Source organism: Equus caballus, chromosome 5 (assembly GCF_041296265.1).
Source record: "Equus caballus isolate H_3958 breed thoroughbred chromosome 5, TB-T2T, whole genome shotgun sequence".
NCBI classification, from domain to species: Eukaryota; Metazoa; Chordata; class Mammalia; order Perissodactyla; family Equidae; genus Equus; species Equus caballus.
In genome coordinates, this window is record NC_091688.1 from 9026409 (window position 1) to 9054384 (window position 27976).

Genomic DNA, 27976 nt, shown 5'->3' on the forward strand with positions numbered 1-27976 from the left:
ACCATGAGCTTTCCACCATGGCATCCTGCTTCATTTCATTAATTTATTTCATTCTTTCTTTGAACTAGGGTGTATCCTCTTCTTAATATGACCAGAACTCACTGAGGCATGTAGACCTGGTGGGAGGTTACTGCAGTAGTCTGAAAGAGAGTTAATGAGGAGAAGCCATAGTCCAAGCAAAGCAATAGTCCACAGACTCATGGGTAGGAACAAGGAGAAGGAGGAATGTAGGACAACACTGGGGCTTCTGGCTTCAGGAATGGTTATGATGCCTTTAACCAACATCAAGAATCAGAAGGAGGACTGGCTTGGTGAGGAAGAAGACATTATATTGTGAGCATCCTGAGTAAAGGTGCCCATTACATCCACATGGAGCTGCCCAGAGGCAGGGTAGCAGTGGTTAAGAGCATGGTCTTTGGTGTCACCTATCCCTAGTCTTGAATCTGAGCTCTACCACTTGTTAGCTGCATGCTTTTGGGCAAGTTACTTTACCTCTCAGATTCTCAGGTTCTCATATGTAAAATAGGAATAATAATACCTACCTCAAAGTGTTGTTAGGAAGATAGAATTAAATGAATCATATAAAATGGCTAATATCATGCCTAGCATATCATAAGTACTCAGCAAATGGTATTTTATTACTAATAACACAGATGATTACAATAAGTGTGACACCAGAGTGGAAGACATCTGAGCTGGAGAATGGTTTTAGATATCATTGGTGAATGAACAGTGGTTGAAGGAATAAGAATCAAAGAAATTGGCAAGTGCATACAGCAGAGATCACAACTCAAACACCACATGGCCAGGCAGCAAATGATTGAAGTGGATTGGGATATGTGCATTTGCACATTGTCTGAATGGAGTGAACACTAGGGAAATGAAGAGTACACAGTCTTTCTAAAGAGGGAGGCTGCTACTCTGCTTGAGATGATTGTTGCCAGGCCAAAATTGGGCCCAGCATCCCCCAGATCTCCTATTTTGTTTTGTTTTGTTGAAAGAAGCTAAAAATTTCCCAGTGTTTAAATGTTGGCAAGTAAATTCAACTTAACAAATAAATTGAACTCATACCTAGGCCAGATTGTGGCTTGTTGGCTGCCAGACTGTGACCTCTGATGTAGAGAAAGAAGAGGGCTGAGGGTGGAGCCCTGAAGAACACCAGCATTAAGGGGTGAGGGGGAGGAAGGAGAGGGGTGAAGGAGGCAAAGAAAGGCAGAGAACAGAGGGAAAGAGAAGACCAGAAAGGGGCGAGGTCAATGAAGCCAGGGGAGAGGAGAATCTTCAGAAGAGAGGCACCAACAACATCACAGGTGGTCCAGGGACCATTGTGGCCAGACAGTGCACACAAACCCAGCAAGAGTTGGGACCTCTTCTTGAGACTGCAGATGTAATTACTCCAAGGGAGAAGGGACATAATATTCAAAGAGATCATCCCAGGGGTAGAAATGAGGTAAGAAGTCCTGAGGGAAAGAAGAACAGTACATAGTAGAATTCTATTTGAATCAGTCTCTTCAACACAAAGAGGAACCCTGAGCACTTCCAGTGAACGTCTTTTCAAAACCAAAGATGGACTTTGGCAGCTCACCCATCCCCTGGGCGTAGTTCCAATGGCAGATAGGAAACCAGAACGTTTGTCCCATCCTCCCCTCATCAGGGAATTAGCTGATCAGAATGAGGAAGGGAAGAGAAGGATAAATAAAAACTCCAACACTCTAACCAGTAGTGAATTCTGAGATCTTTTATTTATTTCCATGTAAATATCAATATTATTATTAGCTATATTATTAATATCAATATTAATACTCTCTGAGAGCCAGGAAAGCACTAAATACAAAATTATGGCTTAAAATAGGGGACCTGCCCAATATGCTTAAGAACAAATTATGATGTGGATCAAGATTGGGATCCCTTAAGCCATTCCCTAAACAGGAAGTCACTGAGTAACAAGTGCTAACTACTTTTGAAGGAATCACCAAGAAGGTTGAGGGAAGATGTTAGCTTGTCCACAAAACCCAAAAAATCCATATGCTAAAAGAGAAAGTTTCACACCTTGACTCACAGCAACCAGTACATAGACATTTCATATGTACATTCACAGTTAGCACAATGAACATAAGATTCTAAACGATCATTTAATGAGAGAAGAAAGCAGGATCTAAAAATGGGAAATTGTTTGCCCAAGGTCACTTGGCTAATTAGCGACTAGGTCAAAATTAGAATTCCAATCTCCTGACTTCTTATTCAGTTCTCTTTCCACAAAACTCCGTTGTATCGAGAAGGGTTAATTATCCCTTTGAAGGAATGACTTAAAAGGGACACACATATTTTGATGAGTGGAAGGTAGGAGAGTGAGAGTGATGCATGGCAGAAATATCCCCATGTGGCTGAAGGAGGCCAGCACGGGAAGAGCTAGCCATGTGTACCCTAAGGGAGTGGGCAGCTGTAAGAAGGGGCTGTGACACCAAAGGCAAACAACCCACAGAACAATTATGCTTAGGTCTGGAATGTGCATGTCCAGGAGAAATATAGTCAGAAATTCCAAACTTAAAAAAAGTAAACATATGTTTTCTTAAATATTACCTATAGTCATAAACATTTACTTATTAGATATCACTCACTGAGTAACTTTGACTTTGCAGACCACGGTTAATAACAAAGAAGTGTACATACGCAACACACACACATACACACACTCACACATATTTAAATCCTCTGAGTAGTCAAGACAGATATCACAGAATATCTTGCTCAGAACAATTCACGTAAAACGTTTAGCCCACAGTACTGGTCCACAGTGGGCCCTCCGTAAGTGTTTACCTATGATTACCATTACGTGAGTGCCTTGACTGCCACTCGGAGCTCAGTTACCCTTACCTTATGCACAATTTCTCTTACTTAGCTTCTTTTTATTTAGCTTCTCTCCATAACAGATTAAAAGAGAGGAGCAGGAACATAGCTTGAGATAGACAGGCACTTAAGAGGAGACGGAAAACTGTGTTAAAAAACAGACAGAAAAAAAATCCAAATATAACTGAGACCCTTTAGTGTAGGGGCCAGCTGCCTCCCATGTTCTGGAGATGCTGAGAATATCAGTGTTTTGCAGCACAATATAATTACTTTGATGATACAGGATCATCCAGAAAGATTCTATGATATGTTGTGCACTCTATTTAAAATGGAAGGGAAATATTTGCTACCATTTAAAAAAATTTTCTCAAAAATTTGAGAACTAACAAATCATCTAGAAATTTGACTTAGGAAAAATCACATTTGTCCACAATGCTGTAAGCCTGGTATATGAAGAAGGAGATTTAAACTAAACATAAGGGGATCTTCTTAGTCCCTTAAAAGCCTTGGTATTGGCTGATCGTTGGTCCTTCTAGTCAGTTATCAATGTAAGATCATATGTGATATTATGGTGTTTCTAGACAGAGTTGACTATTTTTCATAAGATACAATAGCTTCTCACTGTCTGTTGACATAAAGTTGCATTTGACAATAGAATCACTATTTTTTGAAACTAGCAATGTGGCATACGTGTGCAAGTCATGGGGCTAAGTATGTATGTCACCATAGCAGGAGGATGCACATGTGCTGATTTGCCTGTCAATGGCAAAGAATATGTTTTCCTCCCCAGACTGTTTAAATTCTTATTGACTTTTACCCTGAGAGGTCCAGTTTCATGGCTCTCCTGAGTGATAAAGATAACCCTCACAATAAATTACCTCACTCTCCCAGATTAGAAAAATCTCTCTCGGTTTTCCTTTAATCACTGAATAGTTTTTTCACAGCATCGCATCCCCAGGGAGTTTTTTTGGAGGGGAAATTTCTATTAAGAACACTTGGAGGCTGTGAAAGCAAAGTGGTAAAGAAAAAAAACCCAGAGCACAGAGTGTTCCTTAGCCGGCTACTTCATCAATTCCTGACAGCTGTTCAGAAGTTGATTTTCCTTTTGAACTCCACAAAATGAGAGAAGTATTTAGGCAATATGCAAACAGCAACCAATTTCATCTTGGAGAGGCAGCTTTGGCTGCCAGGGGTTCGTCCACACCACCTTTGGCAGATTCATAGCCCCTCTCCTTGGTCCTCTTCATTTTGCCACTGCCAGATGTCAAATTTCCAGCAAATAGTAGTCAAATGTCTTTTTCAATAAAGAAAGTTTATTACGACAATTTCCTGACCAATAGAAACAATGTGTCTTAAGGAAGTGGCACCTAGTTTCTCATTCTCACAGAAGTCCCCACTATGCTTGAGGCAGTTGTGAGGGATAAGGGCTTGGTGATTTAGAAGACATGAGGATAAATAAAGTTAACTGGTGTGTACAATAAGTTTTAAATATCCCTGAGTGGGAGGGGAGAGGGGATCAGCTTCTGGTCACATCCCATGTGGCCAGATATGGGGGCTGAGCTGGGATGACTCCTCCACTCCCAAGGAAGAATCAGTGTTATGTCCAGCCCCAGCTCAGTGTTCATGCTGATGCCTGGCTTGGGTGTGGCCATCAGGTCCTCAGTAGGCACAGAATCCACCAGGATTTTGATGAATGAGAATCAATTCCCCACCATTCACCTGGATGTCATCGCAGGAGGTATTATGAGTGGTCACATTCAAGTAGACTTTGTCCTTGAAAGCCAGATAGGCCACCATGATGGAGTTGACAGACCTGACCTTGCTCAGGGAGGAGAGGGGTTCCCGACCCTTCCGGTAATGAAGGCTGAGGCTGAGCTCCTGGGAGAAGTAGCCCTTCAGGGAGATGAGATAAAACCCATCACAGTTGATGATGATTGAGTTGTCTTGCACCTTCATGATTTCATCCTGGTTTGGGGATGTGATGATGAAACCTTTCTCATTCTCACAACCTAGGGAGAGTAGAGCAAAAAGGAAAAAGAAAAAAGAATGATTCCTTAGCACAGCATTGGGCAACAACTTTCCAATATGTCTAGAAACATATGAAGAGGAAGTGAGAGGGAGAGATTTTGAGAAGAATGAAAGAAAGAGAGCACTGTGTTTCTACACATGGTTGGAATCTGCTTTACCTGTGGAATGGAAGAAGAGGCAAAGCTAATACTAGTGGCCAAGAGAGTTTCAGATGGGGCTGGGATTCGAGAGCTGAGAGATCATAGCAATTGGCAGCTGTCACAACAGACCTGTGGCAGGAAATGGAGCTTCAAGGTTTCCCTGATTTTTCAAAACCAGGAGGGGTTGGCAATTTCAGTGCTCCTTTTCTTGCTCAGTGGATAGACTAGGGCAAAGAGTGGCAGGAGAGCCCCTTGCCTGGGTCCTGCACTCCACCTCCAGTCAAAGCGATTGCTTTTAACTCTCCCCTATCCTCTTTCCACCTAACCAAGAAATGCAAATTTTTCACATGCCCCAGGCACTAGACTTACCAAGAGCATTTACCACTGGCTTTTGCCAGCAGTCACTTGAGCTTAATAATGCAGCTATATACAGAATGTCCATGGGCTCAGGTTGGGCTCAGTAAAATGTAGGTGGACGAGCTCAAGAACACAAACCTGCTTCTCCCTTCTACTTTTTCTTTTTTTGTTTGTTTGGTTCTTTTAAAAAGATTGGCACCTGAGCTAACATCTGTTGCCAATCTTCTTTTTTTCTTCTTCTTCTTCTCCTCAAACTCCCCAGTACATAGTTGTGTATTGTAGTTGTGAGTGCCTCTGGCTGTGCCATGTGGGACGCTGCCTCAACATGGCCTGACGAGCAGTGCCATGTCCACACCAAGGATCCGAACCAGCAAAACCCTGGGCCGCCGAAGTGGAGTGGACGAACTTAACCACTTGGCCATGGGGCCGGCCCCTCCCTTCTACTTTTTGTTGATAGTTTTCACTGGAAGCTGTCTTGGAAAGAGTTTCTGCTACAGAGGAAAGAAAAGAAAGAGGAGGAGAACAGAGAGTGATGGCTTTGGTAGTTTGTGTGGGGCCATTCCAAGTGTAAGCCAAAAAGTCTAAATTTCTTTTATTTCCACATCAGCCCCAATATCATCCTGAATGGCCAAGCAACTGCATCTCAGACTCTCCACTCAGGCCTGTGTCCCTTAGTGAAAGGAAAGAATACCTCCCCTTTGCTGGACACAATTCATTAATTCTTGCTTTGTACCGAGCCCCAGGGATCGTACTTTGACTTGAAAATGAGGACCACTTGTGGAGGGCAAGATATACTTCATTCAGGCTCAGGAGAACTTAATAAACAAATGAATATCCATATAGAAACTACTGGTGGTTGTCCAAGCACTAGTCATGGATACAAATAATGCTCCCCTAGTAGTTAAAGTATCAACTTGCCTTCATATCTGGGGCCTCCCCCAACTCTCATTAAAGTAAAATCTGGTCCTATAATAGAATTAGCTAGAGATGATGTGTCTTACAGTCAGACAGACTTGTAAGAAGTAAAGCCTTAGTTTCCTTACCTGAAAAATGAGAACAATTCCTACTCAAAGGGTTCCTGGGAGGATTAGTGAGGCATATAAAGTAATTAGTACAATGAAAAGCACATATTGGGTAACTAATCACTCCCCTTTTCTTCTTTATACACCTTTTTTGTCCTTAGTGAAAATAATATGCAGGCTCCAACAATTCTAGGATTTAATGCTTCCCTAAGGAAAGGGAGACATCATGTGTTCTAGAGAAAATTAAGAGCCTAGAGAGAAGATTCTTTTAAAAATATGAAGCAGTTAAACTTTTAACAATACTTACTGGTAAACTGTACTCTGATACTTTGTATTGGAGGATACTGAGATGGTACCTGAAGGAAGAAAAAGGAGATATTTTTAGAAAAGAAAGTAAAGCAATGGAATCAACAAGTCATGTCCTGTGAAGCAGGAATGCAATAGCCTAAAGAGGAAACATCTTGACAAGAGACTTGTTTTTATTCCATGAAGATTAGACCCAGACTTCCTACCTGCCCTTTTTGGTTTTGTATAACATCTCTTAAGATAAGTTAAAAGTATTCTACTCTTTCATCAAGCATCTAAGATCTGTCCTCATTTCTGCCAAACTCCCCTTTGGCATGTTGTTTTGACTCACTGAGCCCAAATTTCCCATTTTGGATAACAGAGCATTAAATAATCATCTTGTTAAGAAACCCATTCAGCATAGAGATCCCATCATGGAGAAGGCTGTGACCAGTCAATCTATCATGGCCCCAGACTCCCAGAATGCACTGGGAGTGAATTCTGGAAGCTTCTTAACTGCTTTCTCTTTCACTGTAAAAGTGTCCTATTTTCAGGGCATGCAGGCAAGAAAAATTGGTCTAATCCTTTGGAGTTCAAGATTTGAGCGTAGTTTTTTTTAACATTGAGTCTTTCCCTTCTCTTTAGCAGCTTGAAAAACCTAGCTAGAACCAAATGAGTATTCAACAGCAAGGAAGAAGTAAAGCAGTGAAGAAGGGAAGCCCCGTAGATAACATGTCTATAGTAATTGGGTGGTTAAAAGAACAAAGAAGTTCAATTTAGAGCAAACTCCAAAATATACTAAGTGAAAAAAGCAAAAGGCAGAATCATGTACAAAGTGTATTGCCATTTGTGTTAAAAATAATCATAATGCTTGGATGGGCATTGGATTTATCTGAACGAATACCCAAGAAACTGGTCACAAACATTGCCTCTGGAGAAAGGAATTGGAAGCCTGAGGTCGGGAGGGAGCGACCCTTACTTTTCATAATCTGCTTTTTTTTATGTATTTTACACTTTGTACCATATGCTTCTATGTACCTACTAAAAAAGGAAACTGAAAAGAACAATGCCTATTGCGCCTGCCAAGAACAGCAGCTCTTCCTACAAGGTTATTTTTGGCAAGATGTCCCAATCAAAGTTGGGGGGAGAGATTTGTTTTCATGCCCTGGCAAGTGGAATCCCTGCTTCCCACTCTTCTGGCACACTAGTGGCTGTAGTCAAGTGGATTCCACTGGGGACTACCCACAGACGAGGAATCCCCTACTTTCCTTCTAAGTATTATCACAAGGCTTGCTAAGCTGAAACCAACAGGCAGCGTAAGGAAGAGACTTTCTGAGCCCTGCCTGTGGCTGGGCCTCAGGGGCAATATTAGTTCAGTGGTGAACACATGGAGAGTGGTGTTGCCTTGGGCTGACTTCAGTCTTTGACTGTCTCCCCTCTGTAAACTGATTGTGACAGCTGAATTAGTGTGCTTCGTGCTTAAGGCAGCGTTCTGGAAGAAGGCTCCTCAAAAGGCATATTATCCTGCCACCATAACCCCTGGGTAAATAAATGCCCCCACTGCTCTCCAGGCCAGCTGGTCCCACCATGGATGGCCACCTTGTCAAAGTCAGCAGCAGCCTGTGGAGTAACACAAAGAGTGCAAGGCTCAGAATGCAGCAACCTGGGTTCTAATGCCAGCCAGGTAGGTTCCATGTCATCTTAGGTAAGTTTCTTAACTTCCCTAGATGTAAGTGTTCTCATCTTTAAAAGTTACTAGAAGATTACAGGCACCCCTTTCAGCACTAACCGTCCATGATTTAGATTGTAAAAACTGCAACTCTAAAGTCAATTTTAATAAAAGAGAAAAACATGAAGCCTTTCATCCCCAAATTTATGTCAAGCTCTCTGATCTAAAAGCCTTTGTGATTTGATTATTTGACTTGCTTTGCAAAATCTCCAAAAACTTCCTGTGAATCAAAGAAATTTCCCAACATTCTGAAGTGCCCTGATGAAGTAGGAGTGGTAGTGACAAAGAGGACATTCTCTGAGACCAAGAGGCTGAGAGGCAGCAAGGAAAGCACACGTGACTTCCTCTCTTGGGTAAACCAACTGGAACTCCAGACTCAAGCTTTCTGTTCATGCTCCTGAAGGTCACCCAGTTTTAGAAATCTGCATATTCTCAAAGTCTCTTCCTAGCATTAATACCATCAAGCCTAGGCAATGTTGTGAAATAAAATAAGATGGTCCTTCCTCTTGCTCCCTGTCCTTACACAACTTTTCCCTTCATCCTCCATACATTATCACCTCATGCTGACTACCCAGCAGCTCAGAAATGCCCCTACAGTGCCCAACTCAAGGCCCCTCATGGCATGGCTCCAACGTCATCAAGCTTTATTGCCACTCATATCCCTTCTGTGTCTTATGCTCTAGCCAACCATTCTCCCTAATATCTTTGCCCTTGAATAGAGCCTCATAGGACAACACAGAGAGTATAGGCTTGGGAATTAGATTCAACTCAAACTGTAACTTCTCTAGTTTTGTGAATTTGGAAAACTTATATATAATTTCTGAGCATTAACTCTCATATCTGTGAAAATAAGGTATAATATTGTTATTGGAATGTTCCAGGAGATGACTGTGAAGTTTAAATAAGATAATATATGTGAAAGCACCCAGCAGTTTGCCTGGCACTTGGCAAGCATTTGAAAAACACTTGCTTCCTTTGTCTTCTCCATGAAGAATGTCCCTCCATCTATGTCTACTCATCAAAATATCACCACCTTCAAGGCCTAAATAAATCCCTGATTTTTGGTTTCTCTCCTCCCATAGCAAGTATCTAAAATCATTCTATTCACACAGATGTTAATAGGAGCTTTGCTCATTTTGTTCATATTGCCAAAACTTGGAAGCAGCCAAGATGTCCTTCAGTAGGTTGGATGGATAAGTAGACTGTGGTACATTCAGACAATGGAATATTATTCATCACTAAAAAGAAATGAGCTATCAAGCCATGAAAAGATAGGAGGCACCTTAAATCTATATTACTAGGTGAAAGAAGCCAATCTGAAAAGGCTACATATTGTATGATTCTAGCTATATGACATTCTGAAAAAGGCGAACAGTTAAAGATCAGTGGTTGCCAGAGGTTAGAGAGGAGGGAGAGATGAATAGGTGGAGTACAGAAGATTTTTAGGGTAGTGAAACTATTCTGTATGATACTGTAATGGTTGGTACATGTCATCACTCATTTGTTAAAACCCACAAAATGTACAATGCCAAGAGTGAACCCTAATGTAAAAAAAGTCACTCTACTGACTTCCAGTCTACCACCATTGGATACAAGTCTCATCTCTTCTACAAGCCTACTTAGCTGTGTGGCCTCAGGAAAATAACACTACCTTGCCAATTTTCAGTTTCTTCATCTGTAAAATGGAAATAGTAAAATCTATATCTCAGAGGGTTGTTATGAAGATTGAATGAGATGATATATGTGAATTTTCAGCACTTAGCCTGGAACATTGTAAGAGGTTGATAAACGTCAGCTATTTTTCTTGGATGAAAATGGAAGACAAGATCCATATTATGTTCTTGATTTATTCTACATAATACTATGATGCCCAGAGAAACAGTACAAAAGGATCTGGGCTTCATGAGAAAAGCTACCAGAAAACAGTCAGAAGATATTTATTTTACCCACATGCACAACATGGTCTGTTTTATAGCAAGAAAAGCAAAATCCTCAGATCTTCCCCAGATACTAAAAGAAAATGGAAAATGTCAATGATCCTGGAGGGTTTCCATGTAAGGACAAGCTATAGAATAAAGCTTCTTCAATCTGGAGAATCTGAAAAGCCCACGCCATCCTCAAAGGTGAAATGCAAACTCCTGGAAGTCTACACATTAGAATTAAAATACATCCTTGAAGTTTGAAGGAGATGATCTCAGAAACATAAGCATAAAAGAAGTCATCTTCTAGCTGAACCTTATATTTTACAGATGACGAAACTAAGTCCCACAGAAGTGAAGGGATTCAACTCCTGCCCTCCAATACAATACAATTTTCATTATACCACACAAGTAGATTTTTTTCTCCCTGTACAAATTTGAAGTGAGAAGAAACTGCTATGAAGATTTCATTAATATTCCATTCCTTGTGTCCACTTCAGTGCCAAGCTTGGAGGAGAGAAGAAGTTGCCACACATAGCAGATTGGCAGGGTGGTGGTCTCACATGAGACCGCAAAGGGAGAGCCCAGAGTTTAGGCTTCCCTCCTGGGTTTGAGGGTTGCCCTAAGTGAAGCCAAGAAAACAGGAACAGAGTACTCAGTAGGCAGTTGATATATGGGCTACTTGACCAACTGACTAAATCATACTTGTGTGCCATGTCGAGGAACAGCTGATGATGCAAAGGGACGGTCTGCTAGTCCAGTGGTTCTCAAACTCTAATGTGCATAAGAATCACCTGGAAAATTTGTAAAAATGTGCAGATTGCCAGCTTACTCATAAAGACTCTGATTCAAAAGGTCTGGGTGGACCCAGGAATCTGCATTTTTACAAGCATCCAAGGTTCAAGATTTGAAAATAACTACACCAAACTGTGACCTTCTGAAGGCCAAACTCCAGAGAATGTATCTTCAACCACACCTTTGGCAAAAAGCATGCATCTCCCAAAGCTGGCACTCAAGAAATGTTTGCCCTACTGTAAGTATTATTCAGTAGTTGGTTGAATAATATGATTGTCATATTATTTGGTGGTTTGAAAGAGTATCAATAATTATTGAGTACCTGCTATGTGGCAAGCATTACATTCAACTCTGGAAACACAAAAGGATAGAGCATACAATCCTTATTTTTGACAAACTCATATGCCAATTGGGGAAATAGTCACTCTACATAAAAGCTTTGGGAGACACCAATAGTCAGTGTATGCCATAAGGTTCCAGAGGACATAAAAATCATTGCAGGCTTTGGCAGCTCAAGAAGGAAAGACTTTGACTTAGGTCTTTAAAGAGAGAGAGAGACCTTGATAAGCAAAAGACATTCTATAGAAGAAAGGTCTAGAAATGAGACCATTCTTGATGTACTCAAGAAAAAGAATAAAAACTTATTGAGAACTTACAACATGCTGTGCATTATATTATTCTTTCTCAAATTCATTACCTTATTTGCTGCTCAAAATAATCGTATGAAGTAGCAATAATAATTACCCATGCTTTACAGACAGGAAAATGAAAATCAGTGCTGTTAAGAACTTACTGAGGAATAAACAGGTATTAACTTGAGTTTGATTGAATCCTAAGTTCATGATAATATCCTTTTCTTTATCCTTCACTGTCTTAAGAGTGAAGAGCCCTTAAGAAAGCATTTGTCTGAGGATCCAAGATTAATCTCAATTATTTTCATCATCAATACTGAACAAGATTACAATACTAGTTTTTAGATAGTTGTCAGAGTATTCTGATAAGTCCCAAAATACCCATAAGTTCTCTTCCGGAAAAGAGCTCCTCAACCACCTCTACAAGGTTGTCTCTGTAGTACACATTGGCAAAATCTTTAGCTGGGCTCTGATTAGGTGCAACTATCCTGGCGAGGAACAGTGGGCCTATGGACAAGTACAAAATAGGCAGCAAGCAGGTGCTGCAAAGAAGAGTCTTAATTAGGTCCTTTCCTGGCCTCTGTCAGCACCTGAATCACTGAGTTGTCTAAGAGGGGACAATAGAGGGGAAATGTCTGATGTCTAGTGTTTACCCAGCAGCCTGTACCCTGTTCCTAAAAAGGTGATGCTTGTTTCAAGAGTTCATCTTTGGAGAGTGTGAGTTTCTAATTCTGATTTACTGGGATGTGGCATGAGGCTGCCAATCTTATACTCATTTGGTATTCGTCCTGGGGGGTATCTGTGGTAGGAGGGAAGGATGCTCATCAAATATGAAACCAGGAAGTGGGCTCAGCATTCACTACATGGGCCTTGCCTTCCTCACTTGATACCAGGGCACAATTCAAGATATTAGGTGGGCGTAGTGTGGGGTGTGAGCCAGTGGAAGACGGTGGGGAAGGAGATCTTTGAGGGGACTCCCCAGTTCAACATGCCACTCCCACTGATGTGAACATCTCCTCCCCTAACCTTGGGCTTCATGTCAATCAGAGGAGACCTGAGAGATAATGAAAGCATGACCTCACAAGCGCTCAGGGTGTGTCTCAAGGACCATTTGAAGGGGAGGATGGAATTTTCCATATTACCCATTCATTACAGTAGGCTTGGAAGGTAGGCCCTCATCCTGATGGATTTAGTGTGTAATCTGTGGAAACAGCCTCCTTACAAAGGGAAAGGCCCCCCACTTCTGGTCCTAGGGAAGCTCAGAACCCCACTCAGAGAAAGGAATAGGAATAACAGGCAAAACCTGGTTCTTTGGCCACAGAGTGTTCCACGTTCAGAAAACCTTATCCCAAGAGCTACATTTCTTAGAGACAAAAATGTGTGGCTTTGAAAAATTTGTTGAATAAAGAGTCTATTGGGATTACATGAACACAAACAAAAAGCATTTAAATTGTCATCCAAAACCTTCTCTTTCTCCATTGCCACCCTTCACATCTCTGCCAGCACCTTTCCTTAGCAATCTCTTACCTTTCACTCCTCCTCTCTACTACACAGCCTATGTGATATCCTCACATTAGCCCGCACCCTCTAACCACTTCCACTCTTCTTGTCAAATTTACTTAGTAGTGGCCATCTCTCAGGGAGACTTCTGTTTACTAACTCTCTCTTCTCTATCTCAGAGAACAAGAATTGTGATTTCATTGTCCCAAATGTTTAGTAATTAACAGATTCCTAACAGGAATCTCAGGTATTCAGGTAAATAACCAAATGAACCAAAAGCATCCATGTGACATGAGCAAGGCTTCAAAATTATGTGATTGACTTAAGGCAGCCAACTCTTTATTGCCTCAGGGGAAGATTTTCTTATATCTGGGTTTCCCTTTCCACATTAACTCAAAGTTGTCAAAGTAGACTAACAAAAGGGTCTGCCAAAACATTTCTAAGCGCTCCCTTCCTCGCATCAGTGATTGGGTAAGTCTCCACCATAATACTCTTGTAGCAGCTTAGTCTCTAAGCAACTGGAAGGGTCAGTTTACAATGTACTCACTGCATTACCATAAACCTTTCAAAGCCTCAAACATAATGGCATTCAGTAAATAAATACTTGCTATGCTAAGGTGGAACTTAGCTCCTTAGACTATGCCCAGACCTTAGCTAATGGTTGCATAATCACGTAATATCTGACACTGGCTCTACCCAACACCGTACAGCATTGCTCAAGGTTTTTGAAATCGCTCCATTTACCTTTGAGTACAAAGGGAGTAGCACAATTATTATAATCAGTGCTTTCTATTTGAAGCCACTCCTTCCCCATCTCATTTGCTATATAAAAAGGAGGGACTATTGCCTTGGGAAGGCAACCTAGTAGAATAGACGAGGGATTGAGCCAGGAATAGGGACATCTTGGTTGTGGTCTTAGGCCAGAACAAGTCCTTCCCTCCCTCAGTTTCTAATTTCCTCATCTTGATGTCCAACTTCAATTTAGATGATGAATAAGCAGTGTGGAATAAGCTATGTCTAAGGATGCTTCCATATCAGAGATTATGTAAATCACAGCATCCAAAAGAGAATTCCCAAGGGATCAGGTGATAAGAAGGCCTTTTGAACAGAAGATCCTTTCAAAATGGTAAAGCCCTCTGCTGTAACACAAGGAGCAGGCCTCCTCCCCAAGCGGCTCCCTCCAAGGGTTAATGAGCAGTCAAGAGTATCTCTAGTGTTGTTTGTGCAATGAAGCCCTTAGACTCATTTGCATGAGTCTAAATAATTCTCGACCAGTACTCTGGTGTGAATTGAGATTGATGACTGGTAAAAATCATCACATAATGGCAGTGGGATGATGATGGTGGTAGTGACAACAACAATGACATTTTAAACTAAAGCCTTCCTGTCAATTAATAGAAGAGAAATAAAGTGCCTAATGAAAAGACAGTAAGTTTCCTCTATAATCCCAATCAAGAAAGTAAGTATTGGAGCTGGTAGATAGCTTTCTGTAGAACTTCTTACTGAAGAATTGTACCCTACTTTGTTATCCAGTACTTATCACACACTATGTTATTGCTTCTTTAACTGTCTTCTTTCTCCACTGGGTTGGAAACTACGGGAGCACAAGGAAGACCATGTCTTGCTCACCACTGTTTCCTCAGTGTCTGACAGGTAATTGATGCTCTGTAGATATTATTGAATAAGTAAATGAGTAAGTGGTTTGTACTGAGTTGAATAGTGTCTCCCCAAAATTCATGTCCACCTGGAAACTCATTATGTGACTTTAATTGGAAATATCTTGGCAGACGTGTAGTCAAGGCAACATGAGGTCGACTAGATTAAGGTGGGCCCTAAATCCACTATGACTGGTGTCCTTAAAAGAAGAAGAGAGGACACAAAGACACACACAGGGAAGATGGCCATGTGAAGGTGGAGGCGGAGCTTGGAGTGATGCAATTACAAGCCAAGGAATATCAAGGACTGGTGGGAGCCGCCAGAGCGAGAAAGCGAGGAACGACGCTTCCCTAGAGCCTTCAGAGGGAGCATGGCCCTGCCAACACTTCGATTTTGAACTTCTATCCTCTAGAACTATGAGAGGATAAATTTATTTTGTTTTAAGGCATTCAGTTTGCGGTAATTTGTTATGGCAGCTCTAGGAAACTAATACATGGTTGAATAGGGATTTTTAAATAGTGTGCAAATCACACTATCATATTAAAGTAAATCTGTGAATCAGAGTCTCAGAGAACTAGAAGGGCCTGGGGACATTATACAGTCTAATCTCATTAGTGTTTAGGGGAAAAAAAAGACAGCGAGAAATAAGGCTCAGAGAGAATAAATGAGTCAGTGCCCGAATCCATGTCCCCTTTCTCCTCTATGAATATATCACACATCCAATGCTCTGTTTTATAAAAAATAACGTATAAGGTATTAAGTGATTGCTAAAGCTACACTGATCATGTTATCTACATTTGTGTAAGTATATTTAAATCCCTTTAAAAAAGGATCTTTCTTCCCTCTATACCAGATTATAGATCTTTCCCTCAATTTGCTTCAAAAACAACTAAACCCAGAAAAGAAAACAAATTTTTTAAAAGCCAGCGATAATTCTTAAAGCTTAGGGTCATTGAGTCATGGCCAAGTATAATGGAAAGAGACAGGACTAGAATTTAGACCTAGTCTTCAGTTTTAACTCTGACCTTTCTATATGAACCTACGCAAGTCTCTAATGCCTCAAGTTGCCTCAAAGTAAAACCGCACACAAATATCTATCTTCCTCCAAGGTCGCGGTGAAGCAGTGAGGACAAAAGTAGGGGAAAGATCTGCAAAAACGAGGGACTGTTCTTGCAAGGAGCACCAACAGTGAGACCCCTCAATTATCCCCCAAAAAGAGCTTCCAGTTCCCAGTTTTCATCAGACCACGTAGAGGGCCAGATTAAGACCTTTAGGGACTTGGAAGCCAAAAGCATTAAGCACCCAACACACACTTAATTCAAAATATATTTTACGTTACCGAGCTGTAAAATACATGTGTTACAACTTACTTATAACCCAACAAGTTTTTCATGTTTTCCCTTAATGACTATTTTGATCCTTATTTATAGTTTTTTGTAATACTGTCATTTTCACCCTGACCTTTGACGGTTTCTCCGGTTCTCTAGGCTCAGGCTCTGGCTACCGACAGGGCAGCCCAGCCCAGAGGGCACATCATTCAAACTCACTGGACCCCTCAGTTCCCTACAAATACAATGCAACACTTTTGGAATGAAGGTTTTCTACCCACAAGTTCTTATTACATTAGTATTGGAGGAATTAAAGTTTGGGTCTATTTGGCTATTTTTCTGTCAGTAGAGTGTGTTCTGAAATGGCATTTACAAGTTATCAAAGGTAAACACATTTGTACAAATTAATAACCCACCTAAGGTGCATTTCAGAATGAGAGGTCTGCTGAAAAGAAAAAACAATTTTAATCATGCCAGTCATATCCCCAGTGTTCCCAGTATTCTCACATGCCTCTTCCAAATGTAATTTTCCACCCTATTTGGCAGGCAGGTCGTTGGAGAATTGGGTGAAACATATCAAAGTGAGAGGGAACGGAACCAGCCTGGGCCATGTGTGCTAAGTGTGTCATTGCAGATCTCTGAACCACTTTCAGACTACTGAACCTAAACATAGTTTATACCCTCACAAATTCTCCCCGTCATTTCTCCTTTGTTCTCTAACGCAGCCATGAGCTCTTAATTAGAAATCTATGGGGGCTGGCGCCGTGGCCGAGCGGTTGAGTTCGCGAGCTCCGCTGCAGGCGGCCCAGTGTTTCGTTGGTTCGAATCCTGGGCACGGGCATGGCACTGCTCATCAAACCATGCTGAGGCAGCGTTCCATATGCCACAACTAGAATGACCCACAACGAGAAATATACAACTATGTACCCGGGGGCTTTGGGGAGAAAAAGGAAAACAAAATCTTTAAAAAAAAAAAGAAATCTATGTTCATAAATGCTAGAATTATTCCCAGGGTGTTTTGTTTTTTTTTTTAATTCCAAGAATTGCAGCAGGGAAGTCAATGTCCATGGAGTTAAAGTTAACCTTAACTATGATATGCTTTCTGCAATTTGAGTCACGGGGTGTGTGTGTACATACTACAAGGTAAACATTTTAGTGGTAGTATACTTACCATTTTTATGAATAATCAACTCATTTCCAAAGCTCTGTAACACAACATTTTCTCCTTACAACAGCCAAATTCCAATTTTGGAAATGATTAAACTGACACTCAGGGAATTTACCCAGGGTCATGAAGTTAAGACTGAACTGAACCAGAATCTTCTAGTTCCTAGTCCGACATACTCATTTCTACACCCTAGTAACTCCCCCAAAAGTTTGAGAAGAAGTTTTGTATATTTGTATAAGAAAGTGTTTTAATTCCTTCATTTGAAAACATATGGATATCAAAAGTATGAGTGGCTACAACCAAAATACACAAGCCATAGGATGTCGGAGAACCGATTTCACCCTGATACTACCATATATTTTATCCGTGACTGTGGGAAATAAGCTTTCTACTCTGTAACTCCATTGTTTCTTTTCACTGGCAAAATAGTGATGACATTGTACATGGCTCCCCTAACCTAAATGACTCCAGAAGATTCACGTTCATTTTCCACGAATGGAGAATCCCTCAAGGTGGTGGAAAGCTGCAGGTCCTCTGAGAGTAAAGGGCACAAAAGTAGTTGCTCTTAAAAGAAAGAATTGGAAGGGCAGGATGGTCAGCCCTTAGGCAAGCCTGGGTCTACTCCGTGCTCCCAGCTGGGAGCTGAGGTAACAGAAAAGGAACTGGGAGATTGTATTCCTAGGTCTATACCAAGAGCCTTTCTGCTCACTTTCCAACTCTGCTCTGTGTGTGTATATTTGTTTCTATATGTGTGTACATATGTGACATTTTCCAGCATGATCCCTGTCCAAATTATTCTGTCCTATTTTGAGTACTTGGGTCAGAATTTATATCTAAATTTTTTATTTAGAAACATGATAATTGTATAAATAGTGAGCAATATGAGGCCCCCCTGATATTATTCATCCTCTTACATGTGGATCAGAACTTGGCTTCCTGAGAAAACTTTTCTAATTTTACCTCCTCGGGGAAAGAGAGTCAGCTCTCTTTAAGATATCCGAGACTGGTTAGTTTAACTGTGGTGCCCCCTAGTGCCCTAAGAGATTAGATTCACTTTCTATATTTGCCAATATGTGGACCACGTAAGAGAAGTGAAATTTGGAGAAGCAACCAATTTGGTAATTTTCCCTGTATTTTCTTCTGAATAGCGTGGAATGAAGCGCATTCCCTTAGCATGAGTCACAAGATCCTTTGTCATCTGCCCCCACCTGGATTTTCAGCCTCCTCTTCTGCCGCTTTCCCCTGTGAACGCTCAACTTCAACCATTCTTAACAACTTGCTGTTCTACCTAGAAAGCTTTCTGCCCCTGCCCAACCGCCATCATCCCTCTTGCCTGTTTAAGGAATTTCACTTCTGCTTCTAATATCAGCTGAAGCATTACCTCCTTCCCCAACGTTTACCCTTTCTGAGTTTGTTTTATCTGCAAATAGACTATGTCTAATGCCTGCTCAAAAATCCAACAGTTTTATACATTTTTATTAGTATCTCCTTGACGAGCTTCAAAACACAAAGTGACAAATCAGCTCAACACTTCAGATGTTTCTTTTTAATTCCCATAGAATTTCTTATGAAATGCAAATTCAATTGCTTGAAAATCATTTATTTGCATGTCTGTCCTAAAAAAAGAATCTCTAAAAATCTTGTTCAATTACATGGGGACACATTTAAATTGAGCTCATCTGAGAGAAGATTTTTCAGGCAAAAATGCCTCTTTTTCTTCCCAATTGATACAAAAAAAAGTCCAAATTATAGCCTAGAACTTCATCAAGAAACTGTGAATTCTGATTCTGGCCACCACTGACACAGATCTGGTCAACTCACTTTCCAAGTACCTCCACTTCTGCTCTTCCCAACAGTAAAAGTGATAAGACTGTAAACCTTTAACTGTGGGATTGGCTGAAAAATTGTCAGTAAGCCCCTCACATCTATCAAGTGCTATGCTAAAGGTGATACAAATCTTGGGAGAGCCTGGCTCCAATAGTCCTGAGACAGGGACACAATTTGCAAAAGCTTCTCACCTTATTGGTCGGCTTTTTTTCTGCTGTTGTTCCCAGCTGAAGTTACAGGTATGACTGGAAGCCTGGTACTTTAAACAGCAACCCCAATAAATATCCATATAGTGTGTACTGTTTTTGGTAACAGAATCACTCAATTTTATAACTTGTATCATGGATATTCTCCTAGGGCATCCACTTCTTTCCCCTTTCTAAATTTGGCTAACCCAGAATAGGTTATTTAGATATGAACATAGTATAGAAATAAGTACAGATTACAAATATGTACACAAATTTTATTCCCTCAGCCTCATCTTAAGAACCAGGAAATCCATAAGCTTAGACACAAAAATTTGTTTACTTATATTTTATATTTCTCAAATCTTCATATCCATTGTAGGAATATATATAAACTACATACTCACAGGGTATTGAACTGGAAAAGATCTTTCTGATCATTTGATCCAATTGCCTCGTTACAGATGAGAAGGAAGTGAATTATATGAGGAGTGGGTAAGGTCTATCCTTTTTTCTGGCATCTCAAAAATGCAAACTTCTGCTTTTCACATAAGTAAATAAAACTTAACTGAGTGGTGAGAAAACAAACGTTACTAAATGAACTTGATGGAAGAGAAAGTTGAGTGTCAAATGGAGTTTAACGGTTACATCTGTGTTTTTTACAGAACCATCCATGTAGGCACTTATTTTATAAGGCTAAAACTTAAATCTAAGAAATAAGGGAAAATCATGATCACTCGCCAAGTATCTTTCTCCTACAATAAAATTTACCTGGGTAAATGATGAGCATCTCAGCTGTGTCACTCCCTATACACATCACCATAATATTACGTCTTACGAACGTAGAGGTTTGAATTACATCCGCACTTACCCCAACCTTCAACCAAAATTCCAAACAACCTTATCGATGAGTATAGAAAGGCTACCAGTCTATGAACCTTTTTCAATAGCTACTCTACACTTTTCTCTTTCTCTCTCTCTCTCTCTCTCTCTCTCTCTCACACACACACACACACACACTACTGCCACCCCTGCCGCCACCACCATTTGATCAAGTTCCAGGGAGAACACACACAATCTAGCTATGATACCCTCCCTCCTAATAAACTATATGAGATTAACTGTAAGAACGCACTGTGCTGCCCTGGGTCCTATAGCAGTTAAGAAATTGTTAGCTAAAACAGTCTAGCTAGAAAGAAGAAAAAAAATTAAAGTTAATGTCAAGTGAAGAATTTCAAATATCTGTGCCAAAAGCATTCTGTATCCAGGGTATATGAGAGAATGTTCCTTGAGCAAACAGCTCTAACATACCTCCTATGTCTTTGCTTGCATTTCTGTGACAGGACCGGAGAAAGCTAATTCTCTCCCAGAGATCAGCTCAGCATGAATTCTAGTGTCCCGGAAACCCGCCCTCAGCTTTCCTTTCAAGCTCTGTCAGAGTTGCTGTGTGACTTGCCAGAAAGGACCCCTCTCCTTCTCAGCGTCCCCTGGGTATTGACAGTCCAGGCAGCCCCACCACCAGCTGACTATAGATCTGTTTTACCTTTTGCTCTGCCCTGCTCAGAGCCCGAGCGCAACGGTTGAGCCTTGACTGGGGCCATCTGTCCTGTCTTTTTTTCATCCCACAGTGTAAGGAAATATGTAACACTGTGGTTGTTTGAGAAAGCACTCTCAGGGCTCCCAGACCTGGTGAAGGCATTCAGCTGTTCTATTTTTGGTCACTCTCATTGTTTTCTTCTCGGAAGAGCCTAATTCCGGTCTGCGTCTTGGGCATCCTGCCATGGACACATTGCTCCTCCCCCGCACCTTCTCCCCAAATCGCCTACTCTAATTTCACCCAAAGGGTTCTGCACAGAGAAGGAAGCATGCAGCATGATGAGGAGAGGGCGAGTGCGTTTTTGTGCTCACCGGTCTGCAGACGAGAGCATGAGAACAACTACACTCCTAGAATTTGGGGACATGAGCCCTCTCTGTGGGACAGTGATCACGACCGCACTCCCACCAGCCTCGGTGCACCAAAAACCCCCATTTCCTGTAGGCAAAGACAAGCCCAGGCATTGGTCAGGACTTGGCTCATCTTATCCCTGTCTACTTTGAGGTACCCAGTCCCTGACATGGCCATTAGAAATAAAAGTTCCTATTGTCTGACCTTTACCAGGGAGAGACTTTTCCAACACAAAGCAAACCGCCGGGGAAACAAGAATTAATCACACTAGCCGCAACAAGGGAACATGGCAAGACTATATACTTATTTTCTTTTCAATGGAATCTCCTGCAGTCAAGAACATCCTAAAAGACCTTATAATGTTTGTAGATATGAGCAAGTAAATAAGAAAAAATAACATAAAAGGGACCAGAATAAAGAGAAGGAAAAATGGAAAAAGTATCTTCATTAAGTTAGGGAAATGCTAGAAGGGTGATTATCCATTACATAATGTATTGGACAAAGTGAAAAAAGAGACAAAGGATGTCTATACGTTGTGATTGGTAGAGAAAGACTGTGAGAAACAACATCTGATTAAGTTGGGGTAAACGTTTGGCCGTGTGCACATTTGCACGTGAACACACACATCTCTGCCCTTAAAATACACAAGTTAGCTATTTGAAAGAACTTAATATTGATACTTTCCGCATTCTTCTAAAAGCAAATCTCCTTGAGTGTCTATGGGGTTTATGAATACAACGGGAAAGTGAACCGGTCTCTTTCTTGTTTCTTTTTTACATTAATCAAAGGCTTACAAGCAGAATGGGTAAACCAAGTATATCAGTGACTCACAGCTTCAGAGTGACAGCTCATAAAGGAATACGAGGATTCTTGCATTGCAAAGAAAAGGAGAAACATCCAGAAGCAGCACCCTTCCCCTACCTCTCCTGTGCCCCACCACTACCCCTGCTAAAAAGAAGGAAGGAAAAGAGAGGCAGGAGGGTGTGTGACCACAGGTTACAATTGTTGAGGCGGGGGGGGGGGGGGGGGGGGGGGGGCAACGCAACAATTCTGGCATCAGATTATTTGCAAGTCATTGTTTGCAGCTGTTGGAGCTGCCATCAGCATGAGCTGGAGGAAACAGAGAACCCAGTGGTGCATCTTACCTGAGAAGTATAAAAGTGCAGGCAGACGTAGGTGAGACACAGGAGCAGCCCCAACCCCTGAATGATGGAGGTCACCAGCAATAGCTTGTTCCTCTGGAATCTCCGCCCGGGTGTGTTTCCCACATTCTCCTCCAGGGGTTGGACCCCTTCCATCTTCACAATCTGGATGCAGGGAAGATGAAGACTAGCAGAGGGGAATCTGAGGGAGGACTGACCTCTTCCCCACAAAGAAGGAGTTGAAGGCAAAACAGAGTGTAATAATTAGAAAATACAGAGGTCCCAGAACCAGAGACAAGAGGCGATTGAAAGAGCAGAGCGGACTCTCTCAGTTTTAACGCTGCAGCTTTTGCAGGCAGGCGGGGGAACTTCTTTGTGACTAATCTGAATTTCCCCTTTACTTTCTTTCTTTTTTTTCTCTCTGGGCTAACAGGGAGTTGTTTTTGTGGCATTCCAGTTCTGATTTGAGTGACTGTGAAATGACAGTCATAAAAGTGTGCTATTTTCTTAATTTCTCATTGCACTGGTAACCAAATTGTGGGTCACTTGATAAAGATAAAAATCATCATCCGTTGATGTAGCAGCTCAGCTATCCCGTCCCCAAGGTGTCTTAAATCATAGAAGAGATTTAAGGAAAGTGCTGGCCTTAAGTTCTTATTGACTTTATTAGGTAACTAAGCATTGAACCCATTCACAGATTCAGAAAAAAAAGGCACACACAGATCATTCTTGGGATGAAAAAGAGAAAAGAAGAAAATAGGATGGTGGGTCATGTAGAAATAAAGAAGTGAGATCCTCTAGTTTTAGTCCATTATATTATAACAAATAAACTAGTATATATTGGGCAAGGACTAAGTGTTAGACACAGTATAGACAGCCTTACAATCTTTTTCTCACTTAATCCTTTGAGGCAAATTTAGTAAACACCTGTATGATTAACTTTACACATAGTAGAAAAAGAGCAGAAGAGTGTACTGACTTTTCCCCCTTTGCGCCACTTGACATTTGCCCCATACTTGATTTTTGCATGAGTGAACAAATGGATAGAGCCAAATAAGCTTTGAAGGTCATTCCTTTCTTTGAGGTCAGGGGTGGACTCAACCTGGAAAGTAAAAGTAGTCTACCAATAGACAGACACTGCTTACCCTCTACCACTGAAATAAGTGATAAAATGAAATAAATGATAAAATTATTTATAATGTCAAGTTCAAATTGACAAATATTTACTGAGTACATAGTAAGCCCAACACTGTACTGGGTGACATAGGGATGGTGGGAGGGGCAGTTTAAGGTAGAATTCTGTCTCTTCTGTGCACAAACATGCCTCTCTGAGCTCCCCATCAGCCACTCAACAGATATTTAAAGAAAGAACGGAGGGAGGAATATTTTGATATCAACAATATGAGATGTTATATGCAACTTAATTTTATCTAAAATGCCTATGAGACATATTCAAAAGAAAAAGTTTATGAGAAATGGAAAGTACATTTATTATTATAGTATTAATCAATTAAAACGTGAATTAATATCCTCATTATAATCATTATGCCTTGCATTTGGGGAACATATTGGTCTTTAGAAGTTCAAGTTTTTGTCTGAAAGAAAAGGTAACTGAGACTCTGTATTATAGACTCCAAGCCTAAACTAGAAATCATTTCATCTAAATTTATCTCGGAATAGTTATTCCTCTGAGCAAAGTATGTGTAACATGCAGGGTGTGGAGAAAAACCACTAAGAGAAAAATCAGTGTGTAGAGCCCAATTCTTGTGTCATAGTTGATAGTCATAAATAAATATTAAAATTGGTAACCGCTTACACTCTTATTTTCAAAAACTGACTAAACAAGTCCCAGCAAAAAAGCCTAAAATAATATTGGAAACTGAAAAGACCAGCTGAAAAGGAAATAGTTAAAACTATTAATGCTGAAATTCATAGAAAATATTTTTTAATGACTGCCAAAGGGATGAAAAAGATAAACAGAGTGCATAGTTGTGCTCTGAACAGGGTGTCTTCTCACTGTTAACATCATGGCTTCTATGAAGAAAAGTTGACAATTACTGTTTTTCCTTATAGACAATAAGAACTATACAACAGGGTGAGTTTCCATTTTTTGTGTTGTCCCAGGAAAGCACAGTGTCAATATACCAACATTTAGGCCTGCACAGCTAAGGCACACCTCTCATCTCCCTTGTCAGTTTCCTACTGCCAGATTTTGCCTACTTGTGATTTTTTGTTGAAGTTTAAGTGATGTTTTGCATCTAATGTTTTCTTTTCTTTTTTTTTTTTTTGAGGAAGATTAGCCCCCTGAGCTAACACCCACCACCAATCCTCCTCTTTTTGCCGAGGAAGATTGGCCCTGAGCTAATATCATGCCCATCTGCCTCTATTTTATATGTGGGATGCCTGTCACAGCATGGCTTGATAAGCCGTGCATAGGTCCATGCCTGGGATCCGTATAGGTGAACCCTGGGTCACTGAAGTAGAGTGTGCAAACTTAGCCACTACACTACTGGGCCAGCCCCTACTTTTTTCATTTTTTATTGAACACATTCTCACAGCTTATGCACGTTTTCTGTGGGACAAGGGGGAATATACACAGAAAAATCAATTAGCCTGGAAGTTCCAGGCAAGGTCTTTTGATAGACTATGTAAGCATTTCAAAGTTCATCACTGAAATGGTCCAGCATTTGGAACAAGTGAAACCACCATCAGAGATATTACTGATGGCATTTTAATCTCAAACAGATGGACAGAGTCCTCCATCTTCAAAGTTGACATGTTTTTAAAGAGGTCAAGTGTGTTACCTGAATCTACTGGCAATTTTTTTTAAACATCTCACAAAGGTCAAAGACATAGACACACCAGAGCAAACCAGCCTTCAAATAAGAGCCTCAGACTTCATTCCAAGCAATTATCTTCCCATGGATCTTTAAACTGTAAATGAATAGCCATTTCAAGACTACAGAAAGGTACACAAAATAAAAAGCCTTTGACAATTGACGGAATACTCGTGTTTAGAAAGCTGCAAAAACTTTTTTTGACTTTTTGGCTTTTGTGGGGGTTCTTTGTTGTTTTGTTTTGTTCGTTTGATTGGGGTTTTTTCGCAGGGGTTGGCAGGGGCTGGGTTAGAGGGGTTGTTGGAGGTAAAATCTGCACTTTTCATTTATTTCTAAGTCATACGTCCATTCAACAAGCATGAGCCAGGTGTCTACATACTGGTGCTGGGGGAAAAAGAAATGAACAAAACACATTCTTCATCCTCCAGGAGGTCACAGACAGGAAGTCAGGACAATCACAGCCAGCAAAGTGTTGGGTCCTGGGTGGCTGTGCAGGAAGGAAGGGTGTGTGGGGGTGGGTTCTGGTTCAGATCGGAGTTAAGATGAGAACAACTTGAGATGAGTCAAGTAAATCCTGGAGAAACCAGAAGCTGCTGGCCATCTGGGGAAGTAGGGATGGGCAGTAATTGCCGGGCAGGGAGTAAGGGAAATGCAGTCTGGGCGAAGCCTACTAGTGCACTGCCCACTTGGGGAACTGCGACTGGAGAGGAGGATGGAGGAGAATCGCCCAGGGAAGAGGCTGAGAAGCTGTCATAAATGGACTTTTGTTACGAGTTAAGAACTTTGAACTTTATCCTGAGGGCACTGGGCAAACAGAAAGGTTTGAAGCAGAATGTGATCTGATTACATTTTAGAAAAAAATCACTCTGAGTGAAATAGAAATGGCAGGATGGGATCGAGGAGACCAGCTGGGAGTCGTCTCCAGGGTGCCCTGTGCCAGCTGAGGAGATGAGTAGGATCTAACACCCACCTCTGCAGTCAGCTCTCCAAGCCCTCCATCCTGGAGCGGGAAGTTTTGTCCTACGGGAAGGGGAGATTTTGTCTTCCAAGAAAAGTGTGCTCTGCTTCCCAAGCCCTGAACAAAGGGCTGCATCCAGCCAGATAAAGGCCCTGTTTTCTAATTTATAAACTCATAGAGGAAAGCTTGTTCTAATTCACACAAAGATAGCAGTATGAGCTGGGGCGGTCCTTGGGTTTGCGATTATTCAAGGGAGAAATAATAAGGTCTTAAACTAAAGCAGAGAGGAGAAGGCACTTACAGGGGCTATTCATTCACCAAACGTTTTAAGAGCCTGCTCTGTGTCAATCTCTGAGCACACCAAGAAAGTCATTATCAAGCTCTGCCCTGGCATAGGTGACAGAGTGAGATGGGAGGTGATGGGAACAAATGCATTGCAAATGTCAAAAACCTGATTTGCATCTGCCTTCTCAACCTGTTTTTGATCCTAATGTCCCCATTCTGGTTAATGTTTTCAGCACTCTGGACCCTAGAATCAGCTTTGACTCCTCCTTGCCTTCAATCTGTCAAGCTTTGTAGAGCTATGCCTGTAATATGGCTCATACTTTCCTCTGCTTTGCCATTCCGACTGCTTTTGACCCAAGTCCTTATTACTCCTCACTTGAACTCTTGAATGAAAGGTCCAGATGTTCTCCCTGCCTTCATTCTCTTGATCTCCAATCCATTCTGCTTTGGCAGGCTCTTTAAACCCAGTGATGACCAAGATCCTGTCAAGGGCCTGTACCTCATAGAAGACAAAGTTGAGATTCTTTAGCTTGATATTCAGGTTATTCCACAATGGAACCCCAAGTGTCTTTTCCAAACTTATCTCCCTCTATTTCCTGATTATTTCTGATAGCACTTTGCCTCAAATATCTTTACGCTCCATCTCCGACAATCAAACTCCTACACGCTCCACAATTTCCATGAAAGGTTGGCTGCCTTGTGAGGTAGTGAGCTTTCAGTGTTCCAGAAGAGGCTAAACAGAAACTGTGAAAGGGACTGGCCCCATGGGCTAGTGGTTAGAGTTCCCTGCACTCCGCTTCGATAGACTGGGGTTCACATATTCAGATCCTGGTGAGGACCTACTCCACTCATCAGCCATGCTGTGGAGGCATCCCACAAGCAAAAAATACAGGAGGATTGGCACAGATGTTAGCTCAGGGCTAATCTTGCTCAAGGGAAAAAGAAGAGGATGGGCAATGGATGTTAGCTCAGGGCGAACCTTCCTCGGAAAAAAAACAAAAGCAAAAACCCAGAAGGAATACTGTTCAGGGGATCCTCACATGGAGAAGGGGATTTGTAAGATCGGTAGGACCCAAAGCCCAGTTGATCATCAGAATCACTAGGAAAGCTTTTGAAAGATGCAGATTCCTAATTCTCTCACTCTAAAAATTCTGATTAGAGAAGTTTGGAGTAGTGCCTTGTGAATCTGTATTTCTAAAAGCTTCCAGAAAAGCCAGATTTGTGCATCTCCCCAAATAGCCTCATAAAATCTCTTCACTGTTACATTTCTATAAGGAAAAGCCTTCCCTGGACCCCCCAGAAGAATGCAGTTGTCTCCACCCCTGCACTGAGAGCATTTATCATGCTCTGTCTTGTCGTATAACTACTTAAATTTATTTCAGTCTTCGCCG

General features: G+C 41.3%; 1 protein-coding gene across 3 annotated transcripts in view; it reads right to left on the minus strand.

The window, feature by feature from the left end:
• Positions 1-1720: 1720 nt before the first annotated feature.
• Positions 1721-27976, minus strand: part of TNFSF4 (TNF superfamily member 4) — a 127712-nt gene continuing 101456 nt past the window's right edge. The window contains exons 2-4 of one of the 3 annotated variants that reach the window (XM_001492820.5): positions 22509-22670; positions 6702-6750; positions 1721-4856 (exon numbers count right to left, since the gene is read on the minus strand). In XM_001492820.5, coding sequence (XP_001492870.2) covers positions 4507-4856; positions 6702-6750; positions 22509-22670 — 561 coding nt within the window. In that variant the 3' untranslated portion in view covers positions 1721-4506. Of the gene's footprint in view, positions 4857-6701; positions 6751-20729; positions 20867-20961; positions 21157-22508; positions 22671-27976 lie in introns of those variants that run through there. The other 2 variants (XM_005609670.4, XR_011439000.1) reach the window with 2 other exon arrangements.